The sequence below is a fragment of the Protomyctophum parallelum genome (assembly GCF_964188405.1).
Source record: "Protomyctophum parallelum genome assembly, chromosome: 18".
NCBI lineage: Eukaryota > Metazoa > Chordata > Actinopteri > Myctophiformes > Myctophidae > Protomyctophum > Protomyctophum parallelum.
Window position 1 is genome coordinate 45,606,700 of NC_139716.1, and position 12,466 is coordinate 45,619,165.

Consider the following 12,466-nt stretch of genomic DNA (forward strand, 5'->3'; position numbering starts at 1 on the left):
CTACGTATCCAAACGCACCTCAGGGCATGATGTCAGCAACACAGCTGCACATAATAACAGCATGAATAATCAAGGGCGTGTTGGATTCGAGGTGTGTGTGAGAGGGTTTGTCCAGTGACTGAGGGACGCGCCCCCACGGCTCCAATCTAAACACCAATATTATTCATTTTATAGTAGCTGCAGCTGCGGAAAAATAGCAGATCTACAAGCTCTACTACGAGCTTGTAGATCTGCTATTTTTTTTTAAATCTGGAAAATGTGGCGCCTTGACATGAAATAGTTTGAGAACTATACTGACATGGAAAACTGCCCGGATTTAGAAGACATTTGTAGAATCTGGTCTCAGGTCTAATTGGGCTAAAGAATATTGAGGATGTGTGGATCTGAACAACATAATTAGATCTATAAACACCAACATAATGTTATATCAGATCTACTAAACAACAACATAATGTTACATCAGATCTACTAAACAACAGATCTAAAACAACAACATAATGTTATATCAGATCTCAGAGTCTCTAAACACTTCTCAGCACGTTGAAAGAATTACAGCCAATTAGATTCTCCAAATTGCTTTATCTTCTACCTCCATGGGAAAAAGAAGAGTCCCCCCCCCCCCCTCTGCCCCACCACACGTATAAACTGTACTTTTTGGCCCAAAAGGGATTTTGTTTACACCGGAAAACAAATACTTTTAGTTACTCCGCTGCGCCCTCTACTGATATTGCCCAGAGAACTGCCTCATAGAGAATATTTTTCCAGGGGGGCTCAGAGTGCGTCCATTAAGGAAAGTAGCCTTTCTAATGACACAACCAGCCTTTGTTTTGGTGAGTAGGTCAAACGTTTGTGAGATTTCCACAAAAAAGAGGAGAGGCTGGTCTGATTTAGATTTGAGATTTAAAACTGAAAGTCCCATAGCCTTACTGCAGAGCAGAATGGAGCAGTAGAAGGCTATGGACCAGAGCTAAAGCAGAACATAACCCTTAACCCATTCTGACCTGAGATCAGATTCATATGAGGTTTCCACTGGACACACACACTGGTCTGATTAACCCATTCTGACCTGAGATCAGATTCATACGAGGTTTCCACTGGACACACACTGGGTCTGATTAACCCATTCTGACCTGAGATCAGATTCATAAGAGGTTTCCACTGGACACACACTGGTCTGATTAACCCATTCTGACCTGAGATCAGATTCATACGAGGTTTCCACTGGACACACACTGGGTCTGATTAACCCATTCTGACCTGAGATCAGATTCATACGAGGTTTCCACTGGACACACACACACTGGTCTGATGAACCCATTCTGACCTGAGATCAGATTCATACGAGGTTTCCACTGGACACACACTGGTCTGATTAACCCATTCTGACCTGAGATCAGATTCATACGAGGTTTTCCGCTGGACACACACTGGTCTGATTAACCCATTCTGACCTGAGATCAGATTCATACGAGGTTTCCACTGGACACACACACTGGTCTGATGAACCCATTCTGACCTGAGATCAGATTCATACGAGGTTTCCACTGGACACACACTGGTCTGATTAACCCATTCTGACCTGAGATCAGATTCATACGAGGTTTCCACTGGACACACACTGGGTCTGATTAACCCATTCTGACCTGAGATCAGATTCATACGAGGTTTCCACTGGACACACACTGGTCTGATGAACCCATTCTGACCTGAGATCAGATTCATACGAGGTTTCCACTGGACACACACTGGTCTGATTAACCCATTCTGACCTGAGATCAGATTCATACGAGGTTTCCACTGGACACACACTGGGTCTGATTAACCCATTCTGACCTGAGATCAGATTCATACGAGGTTTCCACTGGACACACACTGGTCTGATTAACCCATTCTGACCTGAGATCAGATTCATACAAGGTTTCCACTGGACACACACTGGTCTGATTAACCCATTCTGACCTGAGATCAGATTCATACGAGGTTTCCACTGGACACACACACACACTGGTCTGGTTAACCCATTCTGACCTGAGATCAGATTCATACAAGGTTTCCACTGGACACACACTGGTCTGATTAACCCATTCTGACCTGAGATCAGATTCATACGAGATTTCCACTGGACACACACTGGTCTGATTAACCCATTCTGACCTGAGATCAGATTCATACGAGGTTTCCACTGGACACACACTGGTCTGATTAACCCATTCTGACCTGAGATCAGATTCATACGAGGTTTCCACTGGACACACACTGGTCTGATTAACCCATTCTGACCTGAGATCAGATTCATACGAGGTTTCCACTGGACACACACTGGTCTGATTAACCCATTCTGACCTGAGATCAGATTCATACGAGGTTTCCACTGGACACACACACTGGTCTGATGAACCCATTCTGACCTGAGATCAGATTCATACGAGGTTTCCACTGGACACACACTGGTCTGATTAACCCATTCTGACCTGAGATCAGATTCATACGAGGTTTCCACTGGACACACACTGGTCTGATTAACCCATTCTGACCTGAGATCAGATTCATACGAGGTTTCCACTGGACACACACTGGTCTGATTAACCCATTCTGACCTGAGATCAGATTCATACGAGGTTTCCACTGGACACACACACACTGGTCTGGTTAACCCATTCTGACCTGAGATCAGATTCATACGAGGTTTCCACTGGACACACACTGGGTCTGATTAACCCATTCTGACCTGAGATCAGATTCATACCAGGTTTCCACTGGACACACACTGGTCTGATGAACCCATTCTGACCTGAGATCAGATTCATACGAGGTTTCCACTGGACACACACTGGTCTGATTAACCCATTCTGACCTGAGATCAGATTCATACGAGGTTTCCACTGGACACACACACACACTGGTCTGGTTAACCCATTCTGACCTGAGATCAGATTCATACGAGGTTTCCACTGGACACACACACTGGTCTGATTAACCCATTCTGACCTGAGATCAGATTCATACGAGGTTTCCACTGGACACACACACTGGTCTGATGAACCCATTCTGACCTGAGATCAGATTCATACGAGGTTTCCACTGGACACACACTGGTCTGATTAACCCATTCTGACCTGAGATCAGATTCATACGAGGTTTCCACTGGACACACACTGGTCTGATTAACCCATTCTGACCTGAGATCAGATTCATACGAGGTTTCCACTGGACACACACTGGTCTGATTAACCCATTCTGACCTGAGATCAGATTCATACGAGGTTTCCACTGGACACACACTGGTCTGGTTAAAGTCCTGAACGGGGGTCAAAGGTCAATGTGTTTACCTGGCGGTGGACGAGCGGTGAGACTTCTTCTTCTTCTCGTACGGCTGGTCCAGGCTGGACTCGGACCAGGGGGCGTGTTGGATGGGCGGGGCGTCGTAGAGCCCCTCCCCCACGCCGGACGAGCCAAAGCTCTGAGACGAGTCCAGGCTGGCCTGGCTGGTGTGACGGGGGAGGGGCAGGGGGGAGGGGGGTGGCACCGCAGGGGGGCGTGGTGAGGGGGAGGGGAGAGGGGGTGACACAGGAGGGGGTCCCCGTCAGGGGGAGGGGAGAGGGGGTGACACAGGAGGGGGTCCCCGTCAGGGGGAGGGGAGAGGGGGTGACACAGGAGGGGGTCCCCGTCAGGGGGAGGGGAGAGGGGGTGACAGGGCAGGGGGGCATAGTGTGGGAGGAGGAGGAGGGGGAGGGGGAGGTGGGGGAGGTGGGGGGGTTTCGGGAGGACACCGGGAGAGGAGACGGAGACGGATCTGAGGGTCCGGGAAGAAGCCCCCCCGTCTGGATCGCTGCTTCTAGAAGAGCAGGAAGAAAGAGAAGTGGTTTTAGGGTTTTAGATCCATCCATCTGTGATTTAACTAACTCTCCATCATTTAGCTGTATGGGGGACCATCTGGAACCCCCTCAAGAACCACTGGTGGTCCCCGGACCATCTGGAACCCCCTCATGGACCACTGGTGGTCCCTGGACCACCTGGAACCCCCTCAATGACCACTGGTGGTCCCCGGACCACCTGGAACCCCCTTAAGGACCACTGGTTGTCCCCGGAGTGTCCACTAGTTGGAACCCCTGTACTAGACAAAGAGACTGTGATTTAGAGCGAGCTTCTTCTTACCTTCGTCAAGAACGACCGAATCCGACAAAGAACTGTCGTCAGAGTGTTGATCTGAAACACAACAACAGATAGCTTATTACATGAAACCTGAAATGTCCCAAAACTGTTACTCCTAATATTCCACAATAAGGGCTGTATTTTGCGTGTCTTAAGTACCAGGTCTTATTACTTAACTTAAGACCTGGAGGTTGGACTCCTAATATTCCATACATAGTGTGGTAGTAAATCAGTACTAGTTAAACTCCTAATATTCCATACATAGTGTGGTAGTAAATCAGTACTAGTTAAACTCCTAATATTCCATACATAGTGTGGTAGTAAATCAGTACTAGTTAAACTCCTAATATTCCATACATAGTGTGGTAGTAAATCAGTACTATAGACTCCTAATATTCCATACATAGTGTGGTAGTAAATCAGTACTATAGACTCCTAATATTCCATACATAGTGTGGTAGTAAATCAGTACTAGTTGGACTCCTAATATTCCATACATAGTGTGGTAGTAAATCAGTACTAGTTGGACTCCTAATATTCCATACATAGTGTGGTAGTAAATCAGTAATAGTTAGACTCCTAATATTCCATACATAGTGTGGTAGTAAATCAGTACTAGTTAAACTCCTAATATTCCATACATAGTGTGGTAGTAAATCAGTACTATAGACTCCTAATATTCCATACATAGTGTGGTAGTAAATCAGTACTAGTTGGACTCCTAATATTCCATACATAGTGTGGTAGTAAATCAGTACTAGTTGGACTCCTAATATTCCATACATAGTGTGGTAGTAAATCAGTACTATAGACTCCTAATATTCCATACATAGTGTGGTAGTAAATCAGTACTAGTTGGACTCCTAATATTCCACACATAGTGTGGTAGTAAATCAGTACTAGTTGGACTCCTAATATTCCACACATAGTGTGGTAGTAAATCAGTACTAGTTGGACTCCTAATATTCCATACATAGTGTGGTAGTAAATCAGTACTAGTTGGACTCCTAATATTCCACACATAGTGTGGTAGTAAATCAGTACTAGTTGGACTCCTAATATTCCATACATAGTGTGGTAGTAAATCAGTACTAGTTGGACTCCTAATATTCCATACATAGTGTGGTAGTAAATCAGTACTAGTTGGACTCCTAATATTCCATGCATAGTGTGGTAGTAAATCAGTACTAGTTGGACTCCTAATATTCCATAAATAGTCCTCTAGAGGTCAGTAACTCACCGTGCAGCGCTACGTTCCGTCCTCTCTGCAGCCTCAGCTGGAAGGAGGTGTCCTGCAGCTCCTTCAGTCTCCTCTCCTCCCGTCTGAACTGCTGCAAGCGGCTCCTCTTCAGGTTCTTGTGGAGGTGTTCCTCCTGCAGCAGCCTCCGGGACGCCTCGTAGATCTGAGTCTGGAGGCAGAGCTCAGCGTCCACCGAGTTGATCTGTGACTCCTTCACCATGGAGACGGATAGGGAGGGAGAGGGAGAGAGAGAGAGAGAGAGAGAGAGAGAGAGAGAGAGAGAGAGAGAGAGAGAGAGAGAGAGAGAGAGAGAGGAGACTAATTAAAAATTACTGATCTTGGAGGTACGGCAGCACAGTCGGTAGTGCTTTCGCCTCACAGTTAGAAGGTCTTGGTCTCTAAACTGCCTCCCCCTGGCCAGCCGGGGCGCCTGATGGAGGGGAAAGGAACTGGTCTCTATACTGCCTCCTCCTGGCCAGCCGGGGCGCCTGATGGAGGGGAAAGGAACTGGTCTCTATACTGCCTCCCCCTGGCCAGCCGGGGCGCCTGATGGAGGGGAAAGGAACTGGTCTCTATACTGCCTCCTCCTGGCCAGCCGGGGCGCCTGATGGAGGGGAAAGGAACTGGTCTCTATACTGCCTCCCCCTGGCCAGCCGGGGCGCCTGATGGAGGGGAAAGGAACTGGTCTCTATACTGCCTCCTCCTGGCCGCTCGTTTCCACCCGTCAAACTCGGATACCCACGGGGTACCACGGGTATCTCTGGTAGAGGGTTAGGGTTAGTAGGGTAGTTTTAGTAGGTAGTTTAGGTAGTTTTAGTTTAGTCGTTACCTCTGGTCCTCCTCCTCGCCGGACGATGCTCTGCTCGTCCAGCTTGAAGGCGGCGCCGATGCGTCGTCTGACCTGAGGAGGCTTCTCTCCTGGCAGGAGAGGATAGTCTGGAGACAGCCTGCCTGTCAGCTCCTAAAATATATACAGAAATATATACATTAATACAGGAGAGGATAGTCTGGAGACAGCCTGCCTGTCAGCTCCTAAAATATATACAGAAATATATACATTAATACAGGAGAGGATAGTCTGAAGACAGCCTGCCTGTCAGCTCCTAAAATATATACAGAAATATATACATTAATACAGGAGAGGATAGTCTGAAGACAGACGCCCTGTCAGCTCCTAAAATATATACAGAAATATATACATTAATACAGGAGAGGATAGTCTGGAGACAGCCTGCCTGTCAGCTCCTAAAATATATACAGAAATATATACATTAATACAGGAGAGGATAGTCTGGAGACAGCCTGCCTGTCAGCTCCTAAAATATATACAGAAATATATACATTAATACAGGAGAGGATAGTCTGGAGACAGCCTGCCTGTCAGCTCCTAAAATATATACAGAAATATATACATTAATACAGGAGAGGATAGTCTGGAGACAGCCTGCCTGTCAGCTCCTAAAATATATACAGAAATATATACATTAATACAGGAGAGGATAGTCTGGAGACAGCCTGCCTGTCAGCTCCTAAAATATATACAGAAATATATACATTAATACAGGAGAGGATAGTCTGGAGACAGACGCCCTGTCAGCTCCTAAAATATATACAGAAATATATACATTAATACAGGAGAGGATAGTCTGAAGACAGACGCCCTGTCAGCTCCTAAAATATATACAGAAATATATACATTAATACAGGAGAGGATAGTCTGGAGACAGCCTGCCTGTCAGCTCCTAAAATATATACAGAAATATATACATTAATACAGGAGAGGATAGTCTGGAGACAGCCTGCCTGTCAGCTCCTAAAATATATACAGAAATATATACATTAATACAGGAGAGGATAGTCTGGAGACAGCCTGCCTGTCAGCTCCTAAAATATATACAGAAATATATACATTAATACAGGAGAGGATAGTCTGGAGCCTGTCAGCTCCTAAAGTATATACAGAAATATACATTAATACAGGAGAGGATAGTCTGGAGACAGCCTGCCTGTCAGCTCCTAAAATATATACAGAAATATATACATTAATACAGGAGAGGATAGTCTGGAGACAGACACCCTGTCAGCTCCTAAAATATATACAGAAATATATACATTAATACAGGAGAGGATAGTCTGGAGACAGCCTGCCTGTCAGCTCCTAAAATATATACAGAAATATATACATTAATACAGGAGAGGATAGTCTGGAGACAGCCTGCCTGTCAGCTCCTAAAATATATACAGAAATATATACATTAATACAGGAGAGGATAGTCTGGAGACAGACACCCTGTCAGCTCCTAAAATATATACAGAAATATATACATTAATACAGGAGAGGATAGTCTGGAGACAGCCTGCCTGTCAGCTCCTAAAATATATACAGAAATATATACATTAATACAGGAGAGGATAGTCTGGAGACAGCCTGCCTGTCAGCTCCTAAAATATATACAGAAATATATACATTAATACAGGAGAGGATAGTCTGGAGACAGCCTGCCTGTCAGCTCCTAAAATATATACAGAAATATATACATTAATACAGGAGAGGATAGTCTGGAGACAGCCTGCCTTCAGCTCCTAAAATATATACAGAAATATATACATTAATACAGGAGAGGATAGTCTGGAGACAGCCTGCCTGTCAGCTCCTAAAATATATACAGAAATATATACATTAATACAGGAGAGGATAGTCTGGAGACAGCCTGCCTGTCAGCTCCTAAAATATATACAGAAATATATACATTAATACAGGAGAGGATAGTCTGGAGACAGCCTGCCTGTCAGCTCCTAAAATATATACAGAAATATATACATTAATACAGGAGAGGATAGTCTGGAGACAGCCTGCCTGTCAGCTCCTAAAATATATACAGAAATATATACATTAATACAGGAGAGGATAGTCTGAAGACAGACGCCCTGTCAGCTCCTAAAATATATACAGAAATATATACATTAATACAGGAGAGGATAGTCTGAAGACAGACGCCCTGTCAGCTCCTAAAATATATACAGAAATATATACATTAATACAGGAGAGGATAGTCTGGAGCCTGTCAGCTCCTAAAGTATATACAGAAATATACATTAATACAGGAGAGGATAGTCTGGAGACAGCCTGCCTGTCAGCTCCTAAAATATATACAGAAATATATACATTAATACAGGAGAGGATAGTCTGGAGACAGACACCCTGTCAGCTCCTAAAATATATACAGAAATATATACATTAATACAGGAGAGGATAGTCTGGAGACAGATGGCCTGTCAGCTCCTAAAATATATATAGAAATATACATTAATACAGGAGAGGATAGTCTGGAGACAGACGGCCTGTCAGCTCCTAAAATATATATAGACATATACATTAATACAGGAGAGGATAGTCTGGAGACAGTATATAAGGTCTGCTATAAAAAAAACAGCAGACCTACAAGCTCGTAGCTTGTAGGTCTGCTATTTTTCAACAGCTAAAGTTTAAAATAATAGTTAAAGTGATTACAATCATAGCGTGGCACCGAGTGCCGCGCTATGAACTTGTGGATCTGCTATTTTTGAAAAGTCGTGAAAATGTGCCTCAAATCTTTGAATATATGCATATTCTTTCAGAGTTTCAGTTTTAAACTCAAATCTTTGCTTCTGGGAGGTCCCCGGAACAACATATTTTCGGCATGTTACATATAATCTTTGGGGTCCTTGACATGAAATATCGAGAACCACTGATATAGAAACAAACAGGGAAAAAAATACATTTATAAAGAGATTTGTTTTAGGCCTGAATGGGTTAATAGTACAAAGTCAAAGTGTTTTCCTAAGAACACACAGATATCTGTAGTAACTCTGACTATTCTCTACTTTTAACAGAACCTCTTCGTTAGAGAATTAACTGTAGTAACTCTGACTATTCTCTACTTTTAACAGAACCTCTTCGTTAGAGCATTAACTGTAGTAACTCTGACTATTCTCTACTTTTAACAGAACCTCTTCGTTAGAGCATTAACTGTAGTAACTGACTATTCTCTACTTTTAACAGAACCTCTTCATTAGAGCATTAACTGTAGTAACTCTGACTATTCTCTACTTTTAACAGAACCTCTTCGTTAGAGCATTAACTGTAGTAACTCTGACTATTCTCTACTTTTAACAGAACCTCTTCGTTAGAGCAGAAAGTGAAAGCGGCCCGTAGTCGTAGGTAGTTATAGTTAGTTTGGAAATAACTCTACAAGTCGAGGCCTATAAGTTGCACAATGCTATTTTCCCCCCTAAAGATTCCCTTTCACATTCTTTGCATCTCATTCTTGTATCCGATGTCACCGTGTCAGGAAGACAGGCAGCCGAACACCCACACCTCACTACACCTGGACCAGTGGTGTGAGACAGGCAGCCTGGACTACACCTGGACCAGTGGTGGCAGACAGGCAGCCTGGACTACACCTGGACCAGTGGTGTGAGACAGGCAGCCTGGACTACACCTGGACCAGTGGTGTGAGACAGGCAGCCTGGACTACACCTGACCTGACACAACTACACCTGAACCAGTGGTTCCCAAAGTGTGGTCCGGGGACCCCCAGGGGTCCTCGAGGTAGTTCCAGGGGGTCCTCATCTAAGTGATAGTTATAGGAACCAAATGGACCCTTACAGGTCTGTGACTCTGAGAGTGTACAAATGGAACCAAATGGACCCTTACAGGTCTGTGACTCTGAGAGTGTACAAATGGAACCAAATGGACCCTTACAGGTCTGTGACTCTGAGAGTGTACAAATGGAACCAAATGGACCCTTACAGGTCTGTGACTCTGAGAGTGTACTAATGGAACCAAATGGACCCTTATGGGTCTGTAACTCTGAGAGTGTACACCAAATGGACCCTTATGGGTCTGTGACTCTGAGAGTGTACAAATGGAACCAAATGGACCCTTACAGGTCTGTGACTCTGAGAGTGTACTAATGGAACCAAATGGACCCTTATGGGTCTGTAACTCTGAGAGTGTACAAATGGAACCAAATGGACCCTTATGGGTCTGTAACTCTGAGAGTGTACAAATGGAACCAAATGGACCCTTATGGGTCTGTAACTCTGAGAGTGTACAAATGGAACCAAATGGACCCTTATGGGTCTGTAACTCTGAGAGTGTACACCAAATGGACCCGTATGGGTCTGTAACTCTGAGAGTGTACAAATGGAACCAAATGGACCCTTATGGGTCTGTAACTCTGAGAGTGTACAAATGGAACCAAATGGACCCTTATGGGTCTGTAACTCTGAGAGTGTACAAATGGAACCAAATGGACCCTTATGGGTCTGTAACTCTGAGAGTGTACAAATGGAACCAAATGGACCCTTATGGGTCTGTAACTCTGAGAGTGTACAAATGGAACCAAATGGACCCTTATGGGTCTGTGACTCTGAGAGTGTACAAATGGAACCAAATGGACCCTTATGGGTCTGTAACTCTGAGAGTGTACTAATGGAACCAAATGGACCCTTATGGGTCTGTAACTCTGAGAGTGTACAAATGGAACCAAATGGACCCTTATGGGTCTGTAACTCTGAGAGTGTACAAATGGAACCAAATGGACCCTTATGGGTCTGTGACTCTGAGAGTGTACAAATGGAACCAAATGGACCCTTATGGGTCTGTAACTCTGAGAGTGTACAAATATAACCAAATGGACCCTTATGGGTCTGTGACTCTGAGAGTGTACAAATGGAACCAAATGGACCCTTACAGGTCTGTAACTCTGAGAGTGTACAAATGGAACCAAATGGACCCTTATGGGTCTGTAACTCTGAGAGTGTACAAATGGAACCAAATGGACCCTTATGGGTCTGTATTAACTCTGAGAGTGTACAAATGGAACCAAACGGACCCATCAGAGTTATACTATATAAATGGCATTAAATGGGGGTCCGTAGACTAATGCATGTCAAACTGGGGGTCCTTGAAATGAAACGGTTTGAGAATCCCTGCTAGAGACAGATACATCTTCTCTCATGGGGGTCCCTGGGGGGGGGGGGGGGTCCGTGGGGCTAATTCGTGTCAATGTGGGGGTCCCTGGGGGGGGGGGGTCCTTGACGTGAACAGGTTTGTGAGCTACAGACTATACTCCTCAGCCCAGAGTATTAAAGTATTAAACAAATCCTCCCACATTTAAAAAAAAAAACACATCAGGAGTGATTTCACCTGAGAAACAGTCAGACGGGACACACCCTGTTCTGTTCCAATCTGTTCTAATCTGATCTGATTCACTTCTCATTCCGCACTTAGAGCACAAACACTCCCATGAGAACAGCGTCTCTCTCTCTCTCACCAATGTAGTTTCTTTTGTCGCTACGAGGAGGAGAAAGAAAAGGTGTCAACTCCCCGTGTGCATGACGAGCGCTCCTCAAAGACGTGTCCCAGCACGGGAAAGGCCAAGCCCTGCTGGGTCTGTCAACAGGAACAGAATGATCACCTCACCTTCGCCCCGCAGCGGAATGATCACCTCACCTTACAGAGGAGTTCAGTTCGCCCCGCAGCAGAATGATCACCTCACCTTCGCCCCGCAGCGGAATGATCACCTCACCTTACAGAGGAGTTCAGTTCGCCCCGCAGCAGAATGATCACCTCACCTTACAGAGGAGTTCAGTTCGCCCCGCAGCAGAATGATCACCTCACCTTACAGAGGAGTTCAGTTCGCCCCGCAGCAGAATATGTACAACTGACAGGGAAATAAAGAAGGCTCCGTTTGCGATGACCAAAATAATTTACGGCTGAGATTTGACACGTAATACAAGCGATATACGTAAATGGTAAATGGTGCATTTATAAAGCGCCTTTATCCAAGGCGCTTTACATAGATTGTGCATTACATTCACCCATTCACACACACATTCATACACCGATGGCAGCGGAAACCATGCAAGGCACCAACCAGCACATCGGGAGCAATTTGGGGTTCAGTGTCTTTGCCCAAGGACACTTCGACATGTAGACAGGAGGAGCCGGGATTCGAACCGCCGACCCATGGATCATTGGACGACCTGCTCTACCTCTTGAGCCACAGTCGCGCCACGGTCGCCCCA

At 45.0% G+C, this 12,466-nt stretch overlaps 1 protein-coding gene across 1 annotated transcript in view; it reads right to left on the minus strand.

Moving 5' to 3' along the window:
• LOC310876180 (uncharacterized protein) overlaps positions 1–12,466 on the minus strand; it is a gene marked incomplete at its 3' end in the record, with an annotated part of 43,563 nt that overhangs the window by 11,792 nt on the left and 19,305 nt on the right. Inside the window, exons 3-7 of the mRNA XM_083789625.1 lie at positions 6,222–6,353; positions 5,393–5,603; positions 4,156–4,206; positions 3,609–3,835; positions 3,330–3,523 (exon numbers count right to left, since the gene is read on the minus strand). Coding sequence (XP_083645751.1) covers positions 3,330–3,523; positions 3,609–3,835; positions 4,156–4,206; positions 5,393–5,603; positions 6,222–6,353 — 815 coding nt within the window. The remainder of the gene's footprint in view (positions 1–3,329; positions 3,524–3,608; positions 3,836–4,155; positions 4,207–5,392; positions 5,604–6,221; positions 6,354–12,466) is intronic.